We start from the raw sequence: 27690 nt of genomic DNA, 5'->3' as shown, positions 1-27690 counted from the left end.
TTCCTTTATAAAGCCTTCTGTTTTCCAATTTCCCCCATGCACTCTCTCTTAAACATCGGGGAATATTTAAAAAGTTAAAACTCTATTTTTCAGCCCTGAGAGACAGAAAGCTGGCCTACCTATGCTGTTGACTTCAGAAATACAATTTTTCATTATTCCCCATCTTTTACATCACGATCTAAGGCCATTACAGTCCTGAGATCCTTGTATTTTAATACCACACCTTTACAGGAAGAGTTCATCGGTTTGGAAGGCTCAACGTCTAAAAGGTGCAAATAAAACTGACAAAACAAAAAAACTTGTTCAAACACTTTTTTATTAGTTTAAAAAAAAATATTTCCACGATACCTAGAGATCCCAAGTGCCGGTGCAGATGGACGTGCGACACAGATCAGTGAGTCCGACCAAAACACGCAAAGCGAGCGGGTCGGGAAGCCACGAGGGAGGTGGGGAGGGGGACACACACCCTGGTACACGGCTGCACTTTACTTACAATCAGAGGAGTCTGGCTTACATATATTGTACGATTGGTTTATGAGGCAAGTGAAAGACTACAGAGCTGAATGTAGTTAGCCTACGGAGAGCGGGATTTTCCTGTTGGAGTGTCAGCTAATATTTCCACGTATGCTCTTGGAATGCTCTCTTTTGAGCTAGGAGTCCCTAAGTTGATTAATTGCCTTCATTTTCACCCTGTGAGAGAAGTAAGATAGGAAAACAGTTAAACATTTCCAGCGGAAAACATATATAAATAAAATCAGGAGAAAAATCAATGCTGGCAAGTCACTACATAAAACCCCCATAAACAACTGCATAACAATAAGGACCGTATGTGGTGCAGAAAATAAATGAATTACCCCTTCCTTCGGGGAACCAGACAGACTCCTGCTGTAACTCAGGCCTCCGGGGAAAACGAGGATGTGATTTCACTCGTGGTTGAGGTTGAGCTAACACGGGGCCGGGCTGGCACCGGCAGGAGTGTCCTGCTTTCTGCTGCCAGGTCTGCCTCCCGCCCCGACGCGCAGCCCGACATTAGCACTTGTGCAGCCATGAAGTCAGTCGGGTTAGCGGGGCTCATTTTTGGGACTGGCAACCGGGGGGGGGGGGGCAATGGCTGGCGGAGGGTGGTAGGTGCAAGCCGAGACTTTTGGGAGCTTCAGGCACCGTGAAAAGAGTCTGAGCTTCAGAGAAGCTGAAAAATGGGGAGTTTGGGTGCAGACAGTACTGCGGGCCTTGTGGGGTGGGCAGCCAAAGGCCTTAGGACCAAAACTGTAAAGGATATACCACGTGAGAAGCGTTTGTCCATTTAAAGCATCCATGTTGGACAATAAGAGGTCGTCCTCCCTTGTTCAAGAGCTGAAATTGGCCCAGAGACTGACATTTGACCTAGGGCTTCAAAAGGACTTTGCAGGTAGAATAGATCAAAAATTAAAAGAACTAATTTAAATGTGGAAAAACCTAACTTGTTGTCTAAAAATCTATAGAAAAATCTAATGTTATCTAAAGCTCTTCTAAAGCATGGCTGCAACCAGGAAAAAGCTATTCCATGTGATGATAAAACCATAGGAAAGCATTAACTATTATATGTCTGTTTACACCCCAAAATCAGCCCAAATCAGGCAGCAGTTCAGAATCTGTCCAATCATGGCAAAGTCTTGGTCCCAAAAAAGGAAGCGGCAAAAGAGAGAGCCGATGAGCTCAGGTTTTGGTCAAATAACTCATGAAAAGTGGGAATACCGATGGGCTCGACGTGCGGCAGACCTATAACCACAGAAAGCAAAGGGGAGATTGTCCCGGGGGAAACCAGTAACGCAGAAAAAGTCCACGTGCGGCCTCGAGAGCCCGGGGACCGCGGGGCAGTCATGGCTGTGGCATCACCTTACCTCTCCGCCTCTGTCTGTGCTTGCTGCCGGGGCCCCCTCTCCCGCCGCCCCCGGCTGCTCGGGCGGCTGCGGCGCAGCCAGGTCCTCCTGCCAAGTCACAAGCGAGATGTTTGTCCTTACCAGCACACGCAGAGCCATCGCCCTAAGCTCAGACAGACTACTTGAGCAGACTGCGCGAGATGGGTTTGAGCATTACACGTGCGAATAAAATGCCGGGTTCAATAGATGGCAAATATTGCTCGAAATCCATTTTTTGTGCAGCTTGTTAGAGCAGATGTCTATGAAAAAGCAATTCAATTTCTTACAGCCTCGTTTAGGGTCTTTTTCACACAGAAAATCAGTTCTTTTTCTGAAGTTTTCTTTCCCGTCACTGAGACCAAACAGAGCTTTGACTCCTTCAGTGTGAAGAGATTTGGGAGCAACAAATAAATTTACCTGGAGTAAGATAGATTATGCCTAGCCTTTCCCTACATTATCTTACCCTAAGCACTCATTGCATAGACTAATACTAATTTCAGATACAGCAATATTGTGGTGGCATTAATGTCATGCCTCAGATAAAATTTCATTATCAAAGGGTAAGCTTTCCTTTGTGTTTGAAGTGCAAGCATTTTCATAAGCACTTCGGGCTCTTTTAGCTACTTCCTCACATCTCTCAGCTACCTTCCTATTCAAAGAAGAACAGAAAAGATTAGATTACCAAGCAATTACTTTAAACGTGATTTGGCCACGTGGGAAGAGAAGACAAAAATCCTGACGGTGCTGGATGTGCACAGGGGATGGACAGAAAGCAGAAATGCACCTTTGTGGAATCAGTCAGCAAGAGCAGGGGAAAGCAGAAATAGCGGGACCTCTATAGTCCAGCCCCGAATCGCCAGGGAACTCGGCTAAAATTACAAAGCTGCTCTGTTCCCTTTGAGCACGTGCCCAGCAGCATCCCTGAGTTTTTACTCTCTTTTCCCATATGTTGTGGTTTAACCCGGCAGGCAGCTAAACACCACACAGCCCTTCGCTCACTGCCTGCCGCTGCAGCAGGATGGGGGAGAGAATCGGGGGAAAAAAAGTAAAATTCGTGGGTTGAGATAAAGACAGTTTAATAGGACAGAAAAGGAAGGGAAAAAAATAATAATGATAAAAGAATATACAAAATAAGTGATAGTGATGCACAATGCAGTTGCTCACCACCCGCCGACCGATGCCCAGCCAGTTCCCGAGCAGCGGTCACCGCGGGTCAGCTGTCCTGGCTGTGCCCCCTCCCAGCTTCTCGCTGGTAGGGCATGAGAAGCTGAAAAGTCCTTGCCTAGTGTAAGCACTGCTCAGCAACAACTAAAACATCGGTGTGTTATCAACGTTGTTCTCACCCTAAATCCAAAACACAGCACTGTACCAGCTGCTAGGAAGGAAATTAACTCTCTCCCTGCCGAAACCAGGACACCATATGAAGTCAGGGCCACCATAGAAGGAACCTGAGACATATATTACGTAAAGGGAAAGTCAACTTTGCATGGAAGGGAGATGTATCATTTGAATTTCAATACTTCGGAAACACAAGGCCACCACTTTCCCTGGTGCTGCTGTTGATGCAGTGCAAATCAAATGTCCCTGTCAAACCTATTGTAAACAGAACTTTATACTCCGTGTGTTTTGGGGGACTCCGCTCTTCATTTTCATGCGTGTCCTTATTTTCCTGTCCAGTCACAACTGTTCTTATCAGTAGGAGAACACCCCCGCTGCTGTTGGGAGCGAATTAGGGAAGAAGAGGTGATGTGAAATAAAAAGGAAAAAACAGACATATTTCACAGAGTTACATAGATATAAGGTAGATCCCATGAAATTTAAGCTGGAAATTGGGCTTCTGATCCATCATTTTTGGCAGGAAGGGGAGCCGGGAGATGGAAGCGCCACAACCTGGCTGTCCTGCCATGGGCTTCCTGCTCTCCACACAAGCTACCGTAAGAGATTAATCCACCAAAGAAAGAAAATGGCCAAAATATGAGCTGCAGCCCAGTACTGATGTCTGCCGCAGCTCCAGGCATTCCCTTCACCTCCCTGCCGAGAGTCAATTAGTTTGTTTACAGAGCGAGCCATGCACCGGGGGTGTCCCCATATGAAAAGTACAGTGTGATTTTTTTTTTTTTTTCCTAAGAAACGTGCCCTTAATTTGCATCGCGTTGTTGGCTGAAATGATTCTCGCTAGTATCGGCCTGATCTGTGTTAAGTAAACCCAGGTAACCATCATCAAATTGTGCACATCACGGAGACCAGTTTCTGGTCTCTGGTTCCCGGCGCAGCAGGGACCCGATGCTGCTGGGGACAGGGCACCGCTCTGATGGAGACACTTAGCCGCAGCCTTTCCAAAACGAGCGAACTCTCCTGGTGTCAGCAAACAGAGCTCACTACTCTGAATTTATGGAGGCTGATCCGGCTTCAGGATCCAGTCTGTGGCTTTAAAAGACTTCATACGCGTATAGGGCCATATAAAAAGGACTACACCTTATAACTCAACAGTGCACGTTAGGTCAAAGCAGGTAAATAGCCTCAAATTGTATTTTGAAGCTTTACAAGCAGTTTTTTTGACAGTTAAGTGGAAAGAAAAGAAACCTGCAATGCAAGCCAAAGACAATAGCTGCAACAGCAGGCGCTTCGTAGGTTTTTTGCAGGTGGGGTTACCAGCTGCCGTGTGAAATCGTGAAGGTGAATCAAAGGCGACTGCCTAAGGCGCTGAGCTGTGTTGGGAAAACCGGGGGACAGCTCATAGGAACACAAGGACAAGTGCAGGGCACCCCATCTTTCCACAGGGCATGACCACCTACTCTTCCTGTGGGCAGGGAGCTCGGCTCCGGCAGATGTGGAAACAGTCATGGAAAAGGGGATCCCTTCCTCAGGACCATCCTCAGGACACTGCATCCAAGAGTGATGGGTGGGCTGAAGAACCCCTGTTCAGCTAATGTGCTGCTTATTATAGCCCTTAAATCGTGCTCTCTGCCAAGACTCTGCTCCAGAAGGATAGAAGTGACTCATCCATCTATTTTTAGAAAGGGAAGCAACCATGTTTCTGGAGAGTGTTTTTAAACTGTGGTGGAGGAACCAGCACAATCGCAGGATGAAGAGGTGTCAGGCTGTGCTAGGGACATCGCCACACAGGCCTTTTCTCACGCGCTTCCCACCCTGCCCAGAATAGCGAGCCTGCGGTGAGGAAGGGCTGCATTCTTCAGCTGGGCGTTAGCTGGCTGGGGATTTCGGTGACTAGTCAGGAGAACAATATACAGAGGAGGACCATGTGATTTAAGGGTCTTCACTTTGGAGGAAGAGCCAGAAATTCCTGGGTGCCAACCCCAGCTATAACGCTGACTCCCAGCGTGATGCTGGGCAAGAAAGCAAAGGTGAAAATCCAGCTTCTCTGGAGGACAGCAAGAACTTTGCCGTCCCTTTCAGTGTTCATCTCCTCGTTAAAAGGGATGAAATGTTCTAAGGGAAAGGCATGTTGCAACCATGAAGTAGTTAGTAACGCTCATCCTGCTCTTAAACAGCAAGCAGACTTTTTCCCCCCCTCAGAAATTATGTATTGTCTTAGAAAAAGTATTTAAAATTAAAAAAAAGATTTAGTTTGTTATGGGCTGTTTTCTTCTTTTTTTTTTTTTGGGGGGGGTGTGAAACTTTTTGGCTGGAGAAGAGAGAAAAACAAAGTAGTTTAACATAATAGTTAAGTGAAACACAAGACCTTAGAATTCATTACAGGTATACTATACAAGTTTTAAAATATTTTTTATATATATAAAAATACATTTGTATATAGAATATATAAGAGGTCTTAATACAGGCTTCTGGGTTCAGATATTTTAATATGTTTTTTAAAACCAGATTTTAAAAGTCCACAGATTTGGAAAAAAAAATTAATTACAATTTGATTCTTCAGATTTCTCTATTTCACAGGTTCTACGAAATTCCCTTGTTCAGCTCAGCGACTGTGTTGTATGTTCCACTGGCTGAGCCCATACATGAAATGGAATTTATATTTTTATCCATATTATGTTATAGGCCAGTGGGGTTTTTTTCACCATTCCCAAAAATTCTGAGATAAACAGCCTTATCAGGATTATCTTCCTTATCTAACAGAGAGAGCATGCAGAGTCTAAATGTTGGGTGCTGGAACATTACTCATCAAAAACTCAACAAATTCAGTGGCAAGCAAGATTTCTTTTTTTATTATTATTATTTTAAGGCTGTAAAACCAGAGAGACTCACTGGCAACCTGATCTGCTACAAATTTAAGAGCCCACAATGGGACATCAGTTGCATAAGGCGGAGAAAGGTTCAGCCTCCTGTAGTGCTCTTGACCTTGGGTGTTGGAGCAAAAGCAATGCTCCTTGGCAGTATCCCCAAACCACTCCCTTGTAAACCCTCAGGCAACCTGACAGGTCCTATGGGCAGGCTGTCCTGGATGGGTTTCGGGCTGAAAGTTCTCAGAGTGATGCTGACAGCTCTGACTAAGAGGCCAACTCGTGATTAAAGCGAGAGGACCCACCGACAGGACAGACAGACGGGCGCGCGGGATTCCTGTCTTACCCTACAAATCCAGGTGGACTCTTGGGGTAGCTTTGTTTTCATCCAGCTCACAGCCAGACTCTCAGGGTTTCCTGGGGCTGCTTATACAAATAATACATATTTGATAATGTTTACTTTATTATCCTACAGGATTACTGGGGCACAGCCTTTAACCATGAAGCACACACACAGTCTTGTAGATTTTAGCCACTAACTCAGCTATTCTGCATGTGAAAAATGTACGCCTGGATGCACTAATGAGACTGAGAGGGAAGCACAAAAAAAGTGCCTGTAGGCAGAGTATCCCACCCCACGCTGCTTTTGCAGTCTCCCCTGCTCCGTGGGACGCTGAAGGATACCACCGGGATGCATCACTGCATCAGTGAAGTACAGTGAAGCTTGAATACAAAGGATGAAGCCTGAATACAAAGGGGAAGAGCTTCAACTATTTATTCTACTTAATTGTAAGGTAGTTTGGCTGTTGATTTCCCTGCTCCTCCTGCTTAGCAGCTCTGCCCTCCGCGGCCTCTCAGATGCCCTTGGTTGCTCTCTCCTAAATGGCACTCGCCCTGCCCAAACTAACCTAAACAGGGAGGTCACTCATCAGTTTCTGCTTCTAATTCCTTTGGTGCAACTATCTTAGCATCGGTGGCGTCGCAGGGTTTAAGTGAACAGAATTAAGGCCATGAACGCCAACTGTTCGTATTCAAAATGGTTATGAAAGCAATAAGCTGCAGTACGGGTACGGTACACATGTGCTAGATCAAGCGCAGAGAGAAACAATGTGATCCAACGAATACACCCAGCGGGTTGCACATAACTGACGACTGCTCAAATAATTAATGGAGTGAAAGAACAAAAAGATCAATCCCAATTCAAAATGACAGAGCCGTGAACTGACAACTAGACCATATAAAAACTGACAGGGCAAACAGATCTAAAGGGAAGATCCAGGTGGAGGGTGTAGGGAAGCATCAGCTACTGGGGAAATTCCTCCAGTCTCCGAGGGACATTTTGTGAGTGTGTGCGTGTGTGTGTCTGTGTGTATGTACACGTGCTCGTCCCCAGCCACGTGGTGGCTGCAATGCAGCAAACTTTGTGCTGTGTCATGCAGATGAAGAATTAATCCTCTTCTAATACAGGGATATTTAGTGGGTGGTTATCTCACTGAAATCCCTTAATGTCCACCCCAGGGACTGGCACGGGTCCAGACGCACAGACACAACGCAGTACTGATGGGTCTCATTCCTTTGCACATCAGAAAAATTGTGGAGGGTTTATAGTCTTTTAACTTACATATTTTTTACTTAATACTTAAAACCTCCTCCAAATCAGTCGATACTTTCTTGTACTCAGTTAGCAGTGACCAGGCCAGTGCCAAAGCCCTACTAGGCGATGCCAATGTTACTCGAGGTTGCTCTCGTCTGGTGCTTGGCACCCCTCCGTAGGCGTAGAGTTACTTCAGCCCCATTTCCTTCTGCCTGGCTCCAAGTGCTCCCGCCGAGGACAGCAAAGAGCAGCGGGCTGCCAACTGCCCCACGTGTGTCCACATTTCAGCACCTGCCATGTTCCATGAAGGGCTGGATTCTTCCCCACGACCAAAGTCGCCATCCAATACACCCACAGAGCTCAACCACCCTGCAGCTGCTGCCCCAAGCAAAACTTAATCCAGAATCCTTAGAGTTCCCCACTCCTTGCCAGTATGTGCCTGCCACTGACCCCAGCTGCCAAACGCACAGATTAAATGTCAACAAGCTCTCCATAATTGATACTAATACTGGGAGCGCTGAGCTGGGGACATGCCTCCTAGGCCACTCCACTCCCCAGATTCGAGTCATCTGGTAGCACTGCTCAGTGCCCCCCATGCATTCATGCAGATCCCCCGGTGCTTTGAACAACTCCCCTACAAAGTCAGCAGGGAACAATACTGGAGATAGTTGAAAACAGAAATAAGACATTAGCAACTGCTCTTTGCAATTAAAAAGAAGGAGGACGGGATGGAGCATGAGCAAGTCTCAGGACTGGATGCAACAGCTCTCTCAAACTTCAGGGGCTGGAATGCTTGTGTATAATTTCAGGATTGCAAGACTTCGACAGTAGGTATTTATTTTTTAAACATCTATCTGCTATACCTTATCACTCTTCTTAGTGTATCTGTCTCCAGCGGGTCTCTCAAATGCATTACAGCGCCCGGTGCTGCTCTTGGCAGCCTCTGGCTCTATTTCCATTAGCAAGCTGTGCAGCACAATAGGAGCAGGTCTGTAGAGAAAACAGCTGGTGCCAAGAGCCCAGCACAACCCCTCTACTCCTTTCAGGGCCCTCCCTCGGGAGCAGCTCTGGCCCCATGGCCATTAATCATTAGCAGCTGGGATGCACTCAGAGCTCCATCTTCCGTGACATTGCTGTCCAAAAGGTAACTAGTGGACGCAACTGAAGTATGGTGAATGAGGATGACTGGAAGATTGGCACTCCTAATTTAAGCTGAAGTAAAATGCTAGAGTAAATAACCCCTCTCTTTCACAGAAACAAACATTTTTCCTGAATTTCTTTCTCCTGTGACTTCTTTTGCCTTGCTTTTCTCCTTCTGTTTTCATTCTGCTGCCCACCTCTGCTATTTGGCATGACACCATGATACTGTATCCGAAGCAGTTTCCTGGCTCCCTCATTTAGTCTGCCCTTTGGCGTGGGCCACAGCCCACTTTTTTATTTCTTGATCAATCCCCATTTTAACTCTAAGCAGGTGGACGTCAACAGAAGGTGCCAGAATGACAGTTCAGATGCTTAATGCTTTAACCCTCTGGAAAACTCACGGCTTTTGTATATTGCCTGCAGTCCGCATAACCCAGCACCATTACTAAGGTGAAGGAATTGCTGATTTTCTAAGGGATTATTTGCACAAGGATGGAAACAGGTAACGTCAGCCGGTTTGAGCTGTGAAATTACCACCTGTATGTTGTAGCTCATCAGTCTTTGAGAGAAGGCTCTCACTTAGGACAAAAGGGGAAGAGGATTGCTGCTGCTCAGTCCTTGCCAGAAGGGGAGACAGTTTGGTATCTGCAGGACGGATTCCTACCATCAGCAAATTCCTAGCTCTCCTGGGTCAACCACCCCACACCTGGTCAGTCAAAAGGCAGGAGGGTGTAGTCTGGCCCCACGGAATTAGAAATCACTGTTTGCACTCCCGCAGCCTAACTGCTGTTCCCTGTGGGAATAGAGATTAATCTTATCCCAAGGGCTTAGCAGAACTTCTGTATCTGCCCTTTTCACATGCTTTCAGGAGGACATTTTGCGTCACTCGTAGCTGCTGTTCTCCTCTTTTGTTAGGCTATTCTCTCAGGATTTATATAGTGTGTAGAAGTTTTGTTTCACATCACAATGTGTTTACGTGCAGGTCAGGAAATTCATCAGCCAACTGTCTGAACAATTAAAACAATTTTGGCCAGCCTCGCTTCGCTTTGATTCTGGGTTTGGGTTTGTTGTGACTCATCTAGCTCATGTCGCTATCAACGCTACTGACCACAGCTCGCTGAAGGGGGGAAACGCAGCCGGGCTTACCACAGAGCTGCCAAGTGTGAGCCTCGTCTACTGTACAAATGGTTGCTGTTTGTTACCACCCGGTGAAAGCATCTTCTCTAATGATCAACTTTGCCTTCCTCTAGGGAGCTGTTCTGCTCCTTCACACGCCCCTTAATCCCCTCACTTGAAGCAACCCAGTTTGTCAAATTAGGCTGGAGGACAGAAGACGCCTTGTCCGAACCTGGCTTAATCTGTGCACAATTTGGGTCACGCGGGCCTTTATCAACCAGCACTTGCTTGTTGTCAAAACCAGCACAAAGAAGAGCAGGAGGGTCAGGCTCTCTGCCGGGACCGGGCTGTGCCTGAATTGCTGCTGCCCTCTTCTGCCTGCGGAGCTGCCGGGGCCGGGGCCAAGGCTGCGCGTTGCACAGGCACCGGCCAGGTGCGAGGGCAAGCGCTGAGCTCCTGCTCCTTCACGCCCAGCATGCCCCAGAGCTCTGACTCTGGGCAGATGCTCGCCGCAGCCTGGCTGTATTTCTGCTCAAGTCCCTGGAAAAAATGCTTTTCTACATTCATGAGAAAATGTGGAGCCGGACTCTTGCCAGCAGTGCCCACCGACGGGACAAGACGCAATGGGCACAAATCGATTAACGTGTCCATCTGAACACAAGAAAACACTTCTTTTTTTTCCTGTGAGGGTGGTCAAATGCTGACACAGGCTGCCCAGGGATATTGTGGAGTCTCCATCCGTGGAAATATTCAAAACCCAACTGGACACAGGCCTGGGCAACCTGCTCTCGTTGACCCTAAGGGGGTTGGACTAGATGATCTCGAGGTCCCTTCCAAACGAAATGATTCTGTGATTATGTAGTAAGCATTATATAATAATATAAGTATTATATAAATGCAGATATTGCTGAAACCCTCTCATTGAATAAGTAAAACCATCAACTGTAAATGTTTGCGGGTATTTTAAATGTAATCCAAAGACGACTCTTCTGTCCTGCACATCACCAGAGAAACAAACATACCTTTTTTACAACTCCTGTAGTGGCCACGATGGTCTCTGCTCCTTCTACAGTCTTGTTTGCCACTGTGTTCACACTGGCTACTACAGCTTCTCCCACCACATTGGCCTGCTCTTTGGTCTTCTCAGCAACTGGGATTTCAACAAAAGCAGAAAGTCAATGAGCTAGGCACTGCCAAGAGGCTGCCAAATTCACTGGGACAATAAAATGATTGCATCGAGGTAAGAGAAGAAATCGGCCCTGGTACAGTCCTTATTTGGATTTTTTTATGTGAGATCACATCTGAATGTAGATCATGTACACAAGGGTTTTGTCTGACTCAAAATGCTGCTCAGAGAGCAGCACTGCAGCCTGTCAGTCTTTGTGGGCAACTGGAGAATGAAAAATTCACTGTAGGATACCGAGACAACTGTGCAAATAAGGTATTTTGCATTGCAGACTGCGTATGACCTCTCTCTGGGTACCTTCCCTTTGATTTAATACACCTGGGTGGGGGGGGGGGAGCAATTTAGTCACAAAATTCTCCAGGGAAAGGATCCATTCATCTCTCTTCAAGGCAGTTCAGAAGGCTGCCCAGCCTTGGAGCTTGGGATACCTAGAAAGATCCCTTAGGGTGCCTGACTCTGTGACTGCCTGACAGGAGTCTCCCAAAGACCACAGTTCTGGTCCGACAGGAACTGGTGCAGGTAAACCCCCTCTGCATGCTGGGCAGCTCTCTTGGCATCGTGAGATGTCTAAATTGCTGTGAATCATCCGAGTCTGCCAAGTGACATTTGTTAGATTTTTTTTTGACCTGCTCTACTGATTAAATATTTTCTCCCATCCACGTGCACGGCAAATGCCAGACCCTGCACCATCGCTCCTGGCAAGCATCCTCCATTCATCAAATGGAAGGTCACACAGATCCGCGGTGTCCCCCAGAGACCTTCCATTTGGCAGCAACGATGGCCTTATCAAGAGGTCCAGCAACACATGACAGATTTCCACGTCCCTCTCAGGGCTGTCCTCTTACCTGAGGTCACACTTTGCACTACGCCTTCCTTGGTTTTGGTGCCTGTGAAAGGAAACACACGGTCCATCAGTGCTACCTGGCAAAGAACCCTCTGGCTTCTGGACATGGATGGCTTTCTGTTCTCACTAGGTGCGGTGGGAGCCATGGTGCTGCCGGCACCTCCTGCTAAGACACAACCCATTTGTAGACGCGGCAGAAGGGACCAGTTTCCTTCCCCCGTGAAGTCAATGAGTACCTTTGTGTCGGGAGTTGGGTAACTTCAACCACAAATTGTCCTGAGATGCTTAGACCTGAAAAATCTTGATTATAGCATGCTTAAGTAGGAAAAATTGTCCGGGAAATACTTCCAAAATGTAAAGAACAGTTGAGCGGAGGTAAATCAATGTTAAGCTAATTGTAAAAATGAATGTACATTAAGTGACCTGGTGAAATCTCACCTACTTCAGTCTTTCAAGGCGCAGAGTCCCACCTGTGACTCTCCCCTGCCTTTCAGCAGGACACTTGGCTGCAGTGGTCATTTCAAGCTGCATTCTATACCTCTAATAAAGACTCTGGAGAAACTTGAGGCTGAATTTACAGAACAACCACCCTCCTACTACATACCTACTTACTAGATTCCCATTTTGGTGCCTCAGCCTAGGCTGCAAGTGCCTGCTTGCAGCGATACACAGAATGCAGATGGTTTTATCTCAAATTATGAAAGTACACCATATGTATGCTTACATTGTAATTTATCTCGCTGTTCTCAAGGCAGAAAAGCTAACAGGATGTGAGGGCATTCAGTTTGCACCACAAGTAGCCCTTAAGGAATAATTAATATCTGCAGTTTTCCTCCAAGCTTGAAGTGACCTGCTATACGTCCCTTCTGTTTGTATACTGCAGCATGTATGTTAAATCATACGGTAGATGGGCAGCCCCCACAGTAACTAGATGCTTTTTCACTTTACAAAAATAAAGGATCAAATTTATCTCTGTTGGAAGTTAAATAAACACCACGTGCCAAAAGGCTCCACTGGTCCCACTTTACTGTATTTTGTAAATCATCTGCACCTATACAGGCTCTTTTAAAGTTTCCTATACGGATACAACAAAAGCATTTTTATGGCCAACTGTCAAAACGATAGAAATAGAGCGCCAGGCAGATCTTCAACTCCAGAGGTACTGGAGCATCCATGGGTGTGGTGGGAGAAATCAGCTACAAACCACATCTCGTTCTCATTAACAGCCTGAAAAACAAACCAGGTGCAGCGCCCTGATAACGACAGATCCAGCCCAGCTCTGTTCTGCCTGATACATGTTATGTATTATTGAATGTAATTCTCAATTGTTGATTTATTTTGGTGGTTGTAACAGTTGCCCGGGGAAGAACAAAGCTGTTCTACTACAATATGCCCTCAGCAGTTCACTCCACCCTCCTGAACTGTGTTAAAACAGAAGAGGTGAAATCTCTGTACTTTATACTCGTTACTGCTGTAAACAGCAATTCCTAATGACGCATATGATACGTGTGCACTGCTGTAAACTGGATTTAATAATGATGCCCGTGATATACAAGTGTGTACAGAAGCACAGCAGTGAGCAGAGCAGATGCAAGTCTCAAGCCGTGATCGTGAGCTCCTGAACGGGCCAAACGCACACAGTTCATTTCAGACGTCATCCTGCTTCAGTTTCCCTCCCAGTGCCATTCCAATAAATGCCACAATATTGATTTGGCGTACAAGATCTTCTCACATCAGACACAGATGTTCAAGCTTAGCCCTTCTTTGCTGTTTTTTGGTCAAAAAGCAGCTGTTAGGTAGGCAAAAATATATAATTTACTGTACCAGCCTTGCATACATTTCAATTTTGCAGTAAACATGCTTAGTGAGACAAGAGCTGTACTTTCATATATTTTTTTTACCAGACTTCTGATTTAAGATGACTATCTGGGCTCAATTCTTTTGCAGGGGGAGGGGAGCGGGTGGGTGCCATATTTTCTGATGGAAAATAATTCCAGGAAGGAGGGATGCAGGTAGAAGAAAAATACCCGAATCCATTTCACGGCAGAAGCAATGGCAGTGGGAAGTGCCGCCGCTGGGGAGAGCTTGCCTCATCTTCCTAACCCTGTCTCCTGAACACACCCAGTGACTCAGGCTCAGCATCCATTATGCACCACATGAAACCTGACCTTCGGCGTATATCCTCGCCAGCAACCCGCATCTGTTGAGTCAGAAAGCAATCATCACCTGAGGCTCAATCTCATTTCACTCATTAGTCCTTGCCTGCAGCTTGTGTGCACAGAATTAACAGTTCACGCATCCTGCCTCTTCTGAGTGCTGTGAGTCATCTGAGAGAGCTGTGGTATCGCAAGGGTGCGGCTGAGGTGGTGGAGCGCTGTGCAGTGGGAAAAGAGTTGTAGTAGAAAAGGATATTATGATGTGCTGTAAGTCCTGCAGGAGTTCGCGCTGGAGTCACTTCATTTAAGTAGAGCTTGGTGCGTTGGGGCTTTCTGCGACATGCATGGTCGAAAGCCGTTCTGGAAAACTAGAAGTGCATTCTTTGTTGAGGCTTCCTGAATTACAGTATTAAACAGTACTAATGACCTTATACTCAATACTCTGACGCAGCTTTGCATTAACTTCATTAATTAACTTCGGCATCGCTTATCCCCCTATTTAAACCAAATAAAAAAGACAGCCCGTTGAATCAACTTCTGGATACACATCAACTGTGCAAGAACCCACAGCCACTTCGGTATACCCAGAGGCTGTTACCGTTTGGAGAGCAGACCGTGATTTTTACTAAGTGCAAAGGTGGCCCCTGCTACAGGATTTCTCTCTCTTTTCGTGCACCCTCTACCCTACACGCTCAGCAAGCCACGCAGCGGGGCAGGAGCACCCCACGCTCGTGACTCCCCCGGCGATGGCAGCATCTCTAACCAGCCCAGCTGTGAACCGCATTGCAGTGCTAGCACAGGAGGGAGGCACCTCGGGCTCTGGCATGGCTTGTGGGAACTGAACCTGCGTGGCTCAGAGAGGAGGGACGAGGTGGCCGCAGAGCCCCGATGACACCATCCACTCCAGGCAGATGCCTCTGAATGAGCATTTTTTTCTCCTGGGGCAGCAGCAAGTGACTCACCAGATGTGGTGGTTGTGCCCAGACATCTGGAATCCTCCTTGGAGAGTCAGTGATGAGTTAACACAAACCTGAATAGAAGTCAGGGATCCACTTAATCCATCCTAAGCTTTGGGGTTCGCCCCTCTTTCCTGGCCTTCTGAAAAGACCCTCAAGCTTTTATACAAGTATTATTTTCTCCTGGCATCAAAAATTCAGGTTGCGTCACGTAACAACGCTCCGGACCAAGCTGCCAAGATAGGGGTCTGCAAAGGAAGGAGCAAGGAAGGAACAGCTCAGGTCTCTGATTAACCCTTCATGTGTCACAGAGTGAGAAAAGGTGGCACAGACAACACACTCATCACTCCCGTTTTAATCAATATACCTGGCCTCCACCTTCTCTATTTAAAAAGCAATTCTCTGAGATAAACAGCGTCTGGTCTTTGCTTTTCCTGCCTGTGAAAGACTGAATATTCCCCAAAAGGGCTGAGCATCCCCCAGCGTGCAACAGGAACTGAATCAGCCCCAAGGCAAAGCACTACCCAGTGCATGACAGGGCAGGAATTGGCGGTATACCAAAAAACCCAACAAACCAAAACAAAAAAAGAAAAGGAGAAAGCACTTCACCTTCACCTTGATCCTTATTTGGTCCTCATTCAGAGATGTACATTTTAAGAAGGCTTTTAGAAAACTTTATTGAAAAGGTTGGAATCTCATGAGCAGACTCTACCTCATGGCTGTGCAGAGATGTAAAACAGCCCACAGCATGGAGGCGTACACCATGACTGAACAGAGATGTGAGGAATTACGTAAAAAATTTGGAATAATCCTTTCTGACATCGCTCAAATCAGGAAGCAGCCAGAGCAGTAGGGATGCCACAATTTGACACCTGGATGTGATGTTTCACAGGCTGGTGTTTCAGTTATTGTGGTTAGTTTAATTATTTACAGGGATGCTGTTTACCTTTTTTCTTGTGAGTCAGCTTCAAATTGAAATGTGAACTGTTACACACGTTCATTCACAGCATGCCAACAGTCGAGCGTTTAAAATTTCGGGATGAAGACATTACCGGATCTGCCACACGTAAAACTTGTGTTTCATTTGTAATTTACAAATATATATCAGTAGCTATTGCCAATATAACTGTTTTAAGTATAGTAGCTACATACAGCTGTGGATGTTGCAGCATGATAGCAGGAAGAGCCTGCATGTAAACTTTCCTACTAAAAAAAACCCCTCACTCCCACATCTAGCAAACATAAAAAGCTGTGTGAGATGCAGTAATCAGCACCGAGGTAATCAGTCTTGGGAACCTAAGACTTCATAGATTTTATAGTATCTGGAATATCTGACCATCCAGCCATATAATTATATGTGCTAGATAGTGGAGATAGCAGGTTTCGAGGGTGACCTTGAAGGGAAGGTTTCTGAAACAGCACATTAACTGTGAGAGAGGTCTCTAGCAGGACATCAGGCATGTTGTTTTCCAGACCCTATCCTTCGGGCAAAATGAATTTGGGTATCCCTTGTAACGCAAGATTAACGTGCGCATGGGGAATGAAACAGGTCAGTGAACAGGAGAAGGATTTCAGGATAAAACAGTATGTTTGTGGGGAAACAGATGCATCCTGCAGTCCCCACTTAATAACGCTGCTGGCTCCTCTCAGGGACCTCATCAGCGTGTCTCTCGCAGCGTGGAGGTGATGCGGAGATCAGCAGTGCTTGGCTGCTTGGAGAGTGAGTGACTCACCCTGCAAACAATCAGCGAATAGTCATAACAGAAACCTTCCACCTGGGCATATGCTCCTCAACATTGCATTAGTTCTGCCTCCCCTGAAGTAGTGGCCATTTCTATGTTTAATTTGCAGTTGGGGAAACTGAGGCGCGGGGAGGATGTGGCACCCCAGGCTTACACAGCCACTCCGTGGCAGAGCTGAGGATGTTATCCAGACCTCCTGCCATTCACTCCCAAGCTTTAGCCACAATATAATTTCCCCAGACTTTCTCAGAGACAATCTATGCGGCAGTTCATGCTCAAACGTAGACTGAAAATAGTTCTCTCTTACCTACATACATCACCCCTTCTTTAGTCTTCTCCGCAGCCTCCGTCACTCCCTGCTTGGTCTTCTCTGCAGCAGCCACCACACCTTCTTTAGCAATGGAGAAACCTTTCTTAAAGACATCCATTCTTGCTGCTTGCTAGGGTATTACCTGGGCGATCTGCGTGAGGGACAGCAGCAAAAAGCGCCTCAAGACTGGGACTGCAATACGCAGCCTTACCCTCGGTGGATACTCGGTTTCTCTGCCAGTCTCTGTCTTTGCTCTTACTCCTCCGCTGGATGAAGGCAGTGTGGCAAACCTCACAGACTCTGCCGGCTCTTATTGCTGAAGTGCGCTGCAGTGTAGCCAATGCCTGTGAACAGCTGATACTGAAATATTAATGATATGGATCTGCTTGGGAAGATTTAAGAAGGGAGGGGGAGAGGAGGAGGAGGACGACATCGGTACGTAAGGGACTGTCTGGAAAATTTCCAGACAGATAAAGCTTTTAAAGTATGCTGCAATGCTCTCACTCAAGGATGCTCTCATGTGAAGAGGAAAAATTTTATCTGAAGAGCTGAGTTCCTGAAAGGGCATCTCCCCAAGGCTGCAGCAAGAGGCAAGCACAAGGGTTCCCAGAGGCTGGAGAGCATGTAAAGCTGGTGGCGTTTGTAGCAAGCAAACAGGGTCAGGTTTCTTGGTCTGGCAGTTACCAGAACCCATCCTGCACAAAACCATAACAAGAACATTATTTCTAGTAAATGCTGAGAGAAAAAGGGAACCAGGTGGAGATTGGTGCACAAGTGAAGGGAGCTGGAAGCCCCACTTGCCATGTTTGTCAAGTCTGAAGTTGGCCCCTCAAGGCATTTGGTATAAATTATGGTTTTTGCTCAGCTGCACATCCCGTTACAATGGTTCATTTCTGAAAAATCAGATGCCTGTTGGGGGAAATCCTGTTTCCTATTTGTTTCTCTGAGCTGCTGTAGACAGAGCTCTGCCGCTGCAGAGGGAGACGACATTTTACACCAACGCCATCACTCACGTCGCAAGTCTGTGCCGCAGAGCACAGCGGGGCGAGAAAATCATCCAGCTGAGAACTGACTGGGGAAATCTTACAGTTTGCACAGAGGATCCATCCAGCCTCAAGGCCTCGCTAGGAAAAAATACCAAAACGTATGATCATTAATCACAGTTGGATATCCTAAGGTGCTTAAAGTTAAACTCAAGCTAAACTGTTTTCTGAAGTAGCTGTTGTCCCACTAGCACAAACTGAAATTCAACACAAGCACCTGTGAAAGCAATTGCTGGTGCAACAAGGTGATTATTTATTTTTATCATTATTTAATGGTGTCACATCTCAAACTACGGACGCCGTGGAGCACTGGTCTCTGAGCACAAACCCTGACCAGCTTTGGCTGCTTTTCCTTACCTGCCTGGTAAGGAATACGAAATTGAGGGGTTTAACGGCGTTATGGGAGGGTAGCACACCGTAACGTCATGAAGTGTAGTGGTCCATGAGCCACTGCTGCCGCAAGTTATCAGCCTGGAAGGGTCAGACGGGGAATGACTACAGAGAAAAGACAAAAGTAAAAAATGACATGTCTGTACATACATGCAGACATGTACACAAACATAGTTCTTACTGTGGAAGTAAGCTTATTTCTTTAGTTTTGGGGAGTGGGTTTTTTTACTCCATACTGTAACAATTGAAAGACTGTTGATCTGGAAAATAACATACAGATTTCTTAATCTTTTTCTCACAAATGGGTCTCCTTACTTATAAATGAAGAACAAATTTCCATTTGAATGTAGAGGAGCCAAATCTCTGACAGACTAATAAATTTATCAACTGTTAATTAAAAAAAGTGCAAGATTCAGAGGAAGGCCATCACAACATACCAGTTATTATAAGAGCTCTCATTGCTCTAGACTGTTGCAGCAAGGAGTGAAAAAAGGTTTTTCTTACCATCTTTCAAAATTTCCTTTAGGTGGCTGATTGACCGCTATCCAAGGTGCACGGCTGGTGCTCGTTTCTGCTGCCAGTGTATTCTTAAATTGAAGATATATGTGTTTTTATTGTATCATACGACTAGTGGTTTAAGCTAGCTGCTCTCGGAGTCAGCCACAAGACTCCCATTGATTTCATTAGGCACAGGGCAGGAGTCTTGTTTTTACTACATTTGGTAAAAAGTGAATTTGCCATCTTTGGGAATTGTTACCGGGCTCATTGCCTTTTTCACTAGGCTTTCAAAGAGCATTAAAGCAGAGTACAGCACTTCCCAGGGGTATGGGTTTTACTGGTATTTGCAAAATGTCTAACCTGATAAGGCTGAGTGAGAAATGTATTTTGATTTTGTTAAGCTCTTGTTCCATCATTGTGATTTGTACAATTGAGTTCTACATATTTTGCATTGCTATAAAAGGTGACAAATACATGAAACATCAAGCCATCCTGGAATGCGAAACATGAATCATCACCAGATTGAATTCGCCAGTACTCGAGCGGGATACTCCTTTCCTGCATTCTCCTCTCCCGATGACCTTCAGAAAGAGCTCACAAGAGGCATTTAAATGCCGTTGGATCACTCCCAAGGCACCAGGCAGTTTGCACAGGCATTGTTTTACCTTGAAACCCTTTTAGGAAAGCTCTGGACTCAGGACAACATCGTAGGTGATCTATATAGGGCAGGCATCAATAACGGCTCCTGAACGTTTGCCACCCCATGGCAACTGTGGTACCCTATTTCTATTCTAAGCAGAGGATTCATTTCTGATTTGCTGCCAGTCCTGCCTCGGACAAACCTAACAACAGGATTTAATGTAAGCAACCTTGGCTTTCAGATTTTGCGAGGATCTCAACTTTGTGCCTGAAAAACAATTTCTCCCTTGTATTAGATAACATAATCAGCGGCTAAAGAGAAGCTCCTCCAGTGGGCAATTCAGAGAACCCAAGCTCCCATCTCACCTGGCAGCAACCTCTTTTTCTCTGTTATCTACCTTGGGACGCTGGGGAGAAGCCAGTTAAGCTAGACATTAAGTTTCCATTTTTTTCTATCGAGTTTCATTCATATCACATTGTAAACAAATTTGTATTTCACAAACATTTAGCTGATCTGCATAATACCAAAAGAAAGTCTCGTCTTGATTTGTGCAATGACAAACCATCCAACCGTTGTTCATTTAAAGTCTGAATTCTGTCTGCTCGGGTTTGTTCATCGAGTCCCTTGCTGCATAACACCGTAGTTTCTGGAGAGTTTATGAAAGGTGCAGTTCCCCACCTCCCACGTGCCTAAAACCTCTCTCCAGGTGTTGGTGGCTAACATCTGGAAGCAGGCCTGTGCAGTGCCTGCCAGTAATTCTGGAATATGGGCAAGACAAGTCTAACTCAACTCTACCTATTCCCAAAGTGCAGACACAAGGGAAAGAAAACAATGCAAAGCAGAAATCAAGATTCCCTGTCCTCTAGTGCCTGACTTTTCTCTGTGTCTGCAACAGATTAAAACAGGATTAAACAGATTAAAACAGGATTTTAAACAGATTTAAAACAGGATTTTACTTCATTTGTGTCTCTTCCCTCTTTAATTTTCCCAATTGCAACTAAACCTTAACCTCGTCCTTTAACGATGAACTTACGCTGGAGACTACCAGCCGACAAAGGCATCTTGCTGGATGAAAGGAGTGGGATTTGGTCATATTCTACTGAAGTATTTAAATGGTGCACGGTGTTTGAAAGACAGGTAAGGAAAGGAAAGACAGACTGCTTTTGTGGCTGGTAAATATCCTTTGTTCAGGAAGTTTTTGTATGGAGAATAATATTAACATTAACAGGATCAGACCTTGCTCTATGTAAACAGAAATCCTCCCTCTCTGTCTCTCCAGTTATGAAAACTTCAGAATGCCGAAAGGAGAACTGTCTCAGAGCATTCATTTTTTCATGCCCTAACGAAAACAAGCCGTTCTGTCTGACATCCTCTTGGCAAACAGTTTAGGACTTGAATCCCTGCATGTACGTTTGCATAGTTAATGAGTAATTTCCTCTGCCAGGGAATGAAAAGCGTGAAGGCTGATGGACGAGCCGTTTTTAAGGCACACATACGGCGAGCAGAGTGCTGCCAGTACAGCACTCAGCAGTCTTTCGTGACTGATCTCTGCCGTTGAATACCATTGATAGCTTTTGAGCAAACCAATAAAAATATAGTCCACAAGAATTCGTCGTCCTCCTCTGAAGGACAGACCACCGAAAGGAATCCTTCCTAGCCCAGCAGCCCCCCTCCTGACACTCCTCGCCCCTCGCTCCCCTTTCCCGGAGCTGCTGCACAGGCCTGTGTGCGCATCGGCAGCGGGCAGGGAATGAGACAGCGTTTTCCAGATCTGAAAACGCCTGATGAGAAGTTATCCCCTTGCTGTGCAGCTATCAACAAAACTGTCCTATCCATCTTCCCAGAAATAAAATCCTTCCAGTTATTCAGCCTGATTCAGAGATTTAGAGCTGGGATATATGAATCTAAAGAAACACATGCTTATTAAAATAATTCCAGCTTTTCAACATTTTTTCCAAGACTTTTTTTTTTTTCCTTTTAAATACTCAGATTCTGAATTTAAGGCTATAATATAGATTTAAGAGCATTATGGAGCAGGCAGTGAATCTGGGAAGATACAAAACAAACAAACAAAAAATGGAATCTATTAACTGAAAATTTAATTTCTGAGGGCTCTTTCTCCAGAGAGAAACCGACTGAAATAGCCAGAGCATTTGCTTTCCAAGTATGTACAAGTCATTTATCAAGAGTATTGTTTGGCACTGTTTACTGTGTGGTCACCCATCTCCTATCGAACTGCAGCTGCAGGGCTCTGACTCTAAACAAACAGAAAGGGGCCAAGATGGGATTTTACACCTTAAGCAGATCATCCAGAAGACCACGACACTATTTGACAACTTGATTATGGAACTGCAAACGGGACACTGAATTCTCGGGGTGGGCAACATTAGAGGGGGTTAAGAGCTGTGTTTAGTGTAGGTGGTTATAATGACCAGACAGGGCAAGGGTAGTCCTGACAGCTGACTGCAAGATCCCAGGGCATACCGATGAGTCTGGTGTAACTGGCAATATCAACTCCTTCAAGACCGAAAACAGTTTGAAGAAGCATTTCTCAGAAATACTTGGGGGAAAAGTATTTTCATGAATAAGGACACAGGTAAAAAAAGCCACTAATGACTGGGGACCAAGAGTGGAGGAACAATATCTGTCACCTGTCGAATTTTGTTGCCAAAATAGAGAGCAAGTGGTGTGGGTTTTTTTGGCTAGCTGTTCTGAGACCTGCTAGAAACTTCTGAGAAGTATCAGGGCAGATCCAAACATCTCCACACCGCTATTATCATGTTTACTGGTAGGGTTTCACCTACACGTTTGGAGTAACACCTATTTCCAAATCATTTTCCAAACTATGTTTTATATTTGATTTGTCTTCTTCCATTTCTTCCATTCCAGCAGGAGTATCCAGCTCCATAAGGTACACCAAGCCTAAATTAGGCAACTGAACAGTGAACGGGTATCTGTGTTAGCTGGTGCACAGTTGCCTTTCTCATCCAGCAGGTACCTCCTAGAAGAGGCTGACCTCAGAAGGCAATGAGCAAATCGTTACCGCAAACGACCTTATATGTCTGTTTTCCCTGGTTCCACGCTGAGGCACCAGCTCAAAAAAAGAGGCAAAGTTGAGATGTATCGTGTTCCTAAATGGGTACTCCTCATACCTGTTCCTCTACGGATGTTCAGCAAGAAAACTTACAGCTCAGTCTGCCACTAAATCAAATATTATGAACCAACGGTATAACCTGAATATGTTATACAGACACCCCAAATCAGGACAGTTATTAGACAGAAATCTTAACTAGTGTTGTTGAGTAAGGAGGGTGCTTTGAATAACTCTCATCTTCCACGTGTTCGTGGCGGCATCCTATGCTATGCCCATCACAAGGAAAGAGACATCAGTCCCCAGCATGCTCAATATTTTAACATCTTTCATAACTGCTACCAAAAAGTCATGCTGAATTATTAACTTGCAAATGGCTGAGCAATCTGTGCCTCCCAATGGCTGCACTCGTAGGCAGCACCGTTACAAAGGCGCAGAGAATGGGTTCTTGCACCTGAAGGAGCAGCAGATGTTCCGAGCCAGGAGGATGGCAGAGAAACCTTGCCCCACCACTTAGGAGGCATCACATCCACAAAGAAAAAAGATTTAATGGCTGAGTTAAGACGAAGTGGAAAGGTATATATTGAAAGACAAGTAAGGGTTTGGAAGTAGGTCACAAGTGGGACAACTTCAATATTCGTAGCACAAAAATCACTTTTCTGCAAGCCACAATCACACAGCTGTTCAGGTTATAAGCCTGTTGTTTGTTTTGTCTCATGTTTGTTGCAGTTCCTTCCCAGTAAGGGGTCTTATTAAGTAAATATACATAATACTTAGGTCACATCCAGTTAGCTGTAAGAAGGGCATATTTGTATGTGAAACACGGCACATAAAATATTCACACATTAACATGCATTATAGCAGGATGCACACAATTCTGAAATAAAAGCAGCAGGAAGGAACAGAGGGAAGTTGCTTATTTCTTTCAGTCTTCAGTCCAGAAGTTGTGATTTCATCTCCCTGGAGAAGTGACTACAACAGCAAGAGCAGGTTTTGCCCTTAAAATTATCAAGACCTCTCTCTGCTTTGCCCCACGTGCCACTGTCGCTGCCCTGGGGCTTAATCGCTCTTATCCAGCGGTGTCTGTCACAGGTCAGTAAAGGCATTTCTGCAGATCTCTAGGTTCTTCCAGTAAGCACAAAAGAGGGGCAATCAGAAGGAGAGGGGTCCAGATCCAACCGGTGATAAGGAGATGCAAATCCACAGCCTTTAATAACAAGGCCTTCCAAAATCCTAGAGAGATTTTATTCTCTGTTTTTCAGCTGGCGTTGGAATGACTCCAGAAAAGCTTTACATTTAATGCTCTGCAGGACGTGCTGAACTTTGGGCTGCGCATCTCATCATTCAAACTGAGACATGATCTAGCAGTCCTGCACCAGAATTCCCACCTCTTTTGTCAGTGGAGCATCATTCTCCCTCATTTTATTCTTAAAAATGCCAGGGTGCGTCACCCTGCAAGACAGTGAAAAAAAAAAATACAGTTTATCATAGCAACAAAACTAAAAGCAGCACCATCAAGTAAAGCAAAACCAGTAAGAAAACTACATCCAACCTCCACAGCCTTTTTTTTTATTATTATTAGGATGTGGTGACGGAGGTAGCTCTTTCCAGCAGCTCTTGGCAAGTGGTTTTTTGTAACACTAATTAAAAACGCACAAAAAAATTAGGCATAAGATCCAGAGGTGACAACCTAAACAGAAATTCTTAAAAATGCTCAATAATCCTGACTTCTCTGAAGGACTGCTTCATGAAAACCTTCCACTTTGATGGGAACAGAGTATGATTCACAGGGCTACTTTGCAAAGGCCACACAAAAGTGGATGTTTGTAAGCTCTTTTTTGCTGTGCATTTACTCTGAATCCCTTAATGTCCACAATTTGTCATACATTCCATGGATATTCTGCTGCTAAAGCCAGGGTATTTCAGCCTTTAAATTGTAGGAAAAAAACCCCCATGTGCAGACACTGGAGCAAGCAGGTCTGTGACATTTTCTGGCACCGTAACGAGAGTCTGTTACACCACTTAATATTTTCTTTCCTTTCTTTTCTCTTCCTTTCCTTTAAGCTAACATCCTTTTCCTGTGCCTGAGGGAGAAGGCAGTTGATAAAAGCCGAGTTCCTGTTCACAGATAAGTTTAGAAGGCAGCCAAGCTCAGAAGTTCCTTGAATAAGCTATATTCCTACCACCTTTTTTTTCCCCTCTGTCAGAGACGTTTGAGCCCCACACAGGAACCAGACTCACATTGTTCAATAGCCACGGACGTTTCCACAGTAGCTGGGAGGGTCGAAAGCTTTTTCCGCTCTTTGTTACAAATCCTTTTTTTTTTTTTTTTCCTCCTTCCTTCTTCCAACTTTCCAGTTAAAGAACATCGCCGGGGCATTCCTGAATTAATCCAGGCTGCGCTTCAGAGAAGAGAACAAGAGACAGGTGTAACTGGGTGGGAAAAAACCCACCATGCTAGTGAAGCTTTTGCTCATCTGTAATACAATAGGGTTGGCAAAGCTGGTCAAACACTCAGACCATCATGGACATCATGATGATTCAGTGCACAAGCCACGAGTTTATGAGACCTCTGTGTACCCCCAGAGGACTCCTCTGTCACACGAGGAAGAAGGTTATTGGGAGGCAGAAGGGCTCAGGGACGATACTCAAGATTACCCTTCAAGTATGATCTCCTCACGTCAGGAAGAGAGAGAGGATTTTGAAGCTGCGAGCCCACAGTCCCGAAACGGGTAAGTACCCCGATGTGTCTGTCTTACACGTAGTGACAGGGCAATCCTGCCCGATACCTTTATAATCTGCGGATAAAGGACCATTTTGGATAGAAGTTTCTCATTAAAATAGATTAGATTTTACGGATCAATCTATACCCAAACAGAAGCGTTTAAAATGTTTTAACTACAGAAAAAGAAAGCTAAATTGCTCGTGGAGGATGATGGGACGGGCTCTTTGTCCTAGTCCGAGGTGGCAGAATGGGCTTAGGTCTCTGGACACACCTGGCAGATATGAAGCCTTCCAGTTCTGCTGTAGCACCATAAAACAAAACATTATTTCTGCAAAGCAGAACTAGATGAATTTAATTTACTGACTTTTTCTCATCACAAACCAATGCTGATTATTTTTGCTGATCGTGACAAGGTTTGCCCATCATCAGAATGCGGCTGGCTGCAGTCTTGGGCCTTGGGAACGGAGAGGGAAGGAGAATGGTGGGATGTTAACAAAGTAAAAATAGTGAGGAGTAAATATAACAAAGGAATAATAAATAAGCATGAAAATGACTACAAATTCACCACACCCCACCCCCAAAGGTTTTCACGACAGTGAAATGCTTCTCATGGTAATCTATAGCAGAAGAGTAGCCAGCCTGAGTGGAAAAGGCATGTACTTCATCAGAAAGATTTCCAAACACTGTGATTCTTGTAAGTTTTACAGGGCACGTAAGTAGGTCTCTAAATGTTTAAAATAGATGAAAACGAAGCAGGACAGTGAATGAATTTTTTATAGCCCTGATGGATAGGTACTGCAGAGCCCTGTTTGGGAGAGCTGAAAGAGCAGCACAGCGAGTGCTGTTCACAGCTCAGTGCTTTAGGATGGCCTGGTATTTTTCCCTTTAAATGCTCTTGAGGAAAGGAAAAAAGGGAGATGGAAAGAGACTACAAAAGCTTGCTCATGTCATGCTTCCCTTTCACGCAAACTAAAGTATGCAATCTTGTTTCTAATCTCACCTACATGTAAAATTAAGGCCTCCCTCCCGCACGTAGCATGGTGAGCATATTAAAACCCTGTTGCCCTTCATACTACATCTTCCCACAAATCTGTACCTCCCACCATTACCCTTAAGTCATTTTCTAAAGCCTGCAAGCATTGACTTCCAGTTTCCTGACGGGTAGTGTTCGATAGTGACACGCACTGCTAGTTCACCAACTCCTGGTTAATGCATTTCAGACACTGTCAGAGGAAGGAAAACGAAGCCTGAGTGGTACTCTGGACTTCCACGTTATACCGCAAGGTGGTAATCATTTGATTGCTGGTTGAAATGCCGAAAGCATTCTGGAAACTATATTGCTGGTTGAAATGCCGAAAGCATTCTGAAAAGTACTATGAAAATTCAACGGTGTAAAAAGGTGCATGTGTAGGTCAGCAAGACGCTGTAATATACTGTCCTAATAGGGATTTCTTCCTTTGCTATGTAACTTTGTCCAGCACCAGCTTGTGTGATTCAGTTCGGCACCAGCTATTACTCAACCTAATTTCCTCCCAAGAAGATAAATACTTCCTCCTTTTATGGAGATAGTTGCATAACGAGTCAAATCATAACGTTCTTCCCAATTATATAGCTATGTTGATGACTACAGGCAATCAAAATCTAGCCTGGCAGTAGCTTTAAGGTATTTGTTCTTTTGCTAGAGCTATCACATTTATAGTGCACACAAGCCCAGGATGCTGGTATGTCTTACGAAAGAAATTTGAGCCTTTGAGAGGAATTACGTCCAAAAGTGCGGGGAGAGAGTGTGAACAAGAAGGGACAGCATGGCCCCCCCCTTGTAACTGCACCTCAAATTCTAAAAGTCATTGCAAATGGTTGAAGCAACGTACCTTCAGGCCCTGAAGTCCTCAGGTGCACGTCAGGTGCTCACGGCTGGAGTACCCTGCTATGCAGGGACAAGTTGTCGTGAATCCAGTATTTCCTCCCTACAAGCGTGACACACGCCCTGGTAAAAACATCGAGGAACTGGGCTTATATCTCTAAAGGGGAGAGCAAGAAGAAAAGCATCAGGAGTTAATCAGGAATTAAGAGATATAGGGAGATAAAGACATGCCATCAAAAAGCCCGGGGTGGTGGCGAATAGTTTTCTACCAAAACTGTGTCGCACTTCTAGTTTG

At 45.2% G+C, this 27690-nt stretch overlaps 2 protein-coding genes across 2 annotated transcripts in view; one reads left to right on the top strand and one right to left on the bottom strand.

The window, feature by feature from the left end:
- Positions 1-299: 299 nt before the first annotated feature.
- Positions 300-17464, bottom strand: SNCG (synuclein gamma). The gene is made up of 5 exons (XM_009272537.1): positions 17142-17464; positions 11982-12023; positions 10973-11100; positions 1881-1967; positions 300-690 (listed from the first exon to the last, which is right to left on the bottom strand). Exons 1-5 carry the CDS (start codon positions 17260-17262, stop codon positions 670-672), a joined length of 399 nt encoding a protein of 132 aa, XP_009270812.1. The 5' UTR covers positions 17263-17464; the 3' UTR covers positions 300-669.
- A 7704-nt stretch (positions 17465-25168) lies between these two features.
- Positions 25169-27690, top strand: part of MMRN2 (multimerin 2) — a 29158-nt gene continuing 26636 nt past the window's right edge. The window contains exon 1 of the mRNA XM_009272525.2: positions 25169-25538. Within this exon, the coding sequence (XP_009270800.1) occupies positions 25261-25538 (278 nt within the window). The 5' untranslated portion in view covers positions 25169-25260. The remainder of the gene's footprint in view (positions 25539-27690) is intronic.

This window comes from Aptenodytes forsteri, unplaced genomic scaffold, assembly GCF_000699145.1.
Source record: "Aptenodytes forsteri isolate BGI_AS27 unplaced genomic scaffold, ASM69914v1 Scaffold106, whole genome shotgun sequence".
In the NCBI taxonomy this organism is placed as follows: Eukaryota; Metazoa; Chordata; class Aves; order Sphenisciformes; family Spheniscidae; genus Aptenodytes; species Aptenodytes forsteri.
The sequence above is the reverse complement of the archived record's forward strand: the minus strand, read 5'-3'. Positions and strand labels throughout refer to the sequence as shown.

Coding starts and splice junctions, on each gene's coding strand:
- SNCG (XM_009272537.1), bottom strand. CDS start 17,262: ATGGATGTCTTTAAGAAAGGTTTCTCCATTGCTAAAGAAGGTGTGGTG. Junction 11,101..11,981: donor AGTGCAAAGTGTGACCTCAG/GTAAGAGGACAG, acceptor TTGAAATCCCAG/TTGCTGAGAAGACCAAAGAG. Junction 691..1,880: donor GCACAGACAGAGGCGGAGAG/GTAAGGTGATGC, acceptor CTTCTCTCACAG/GGTGAAAATGAAGGCAATTA.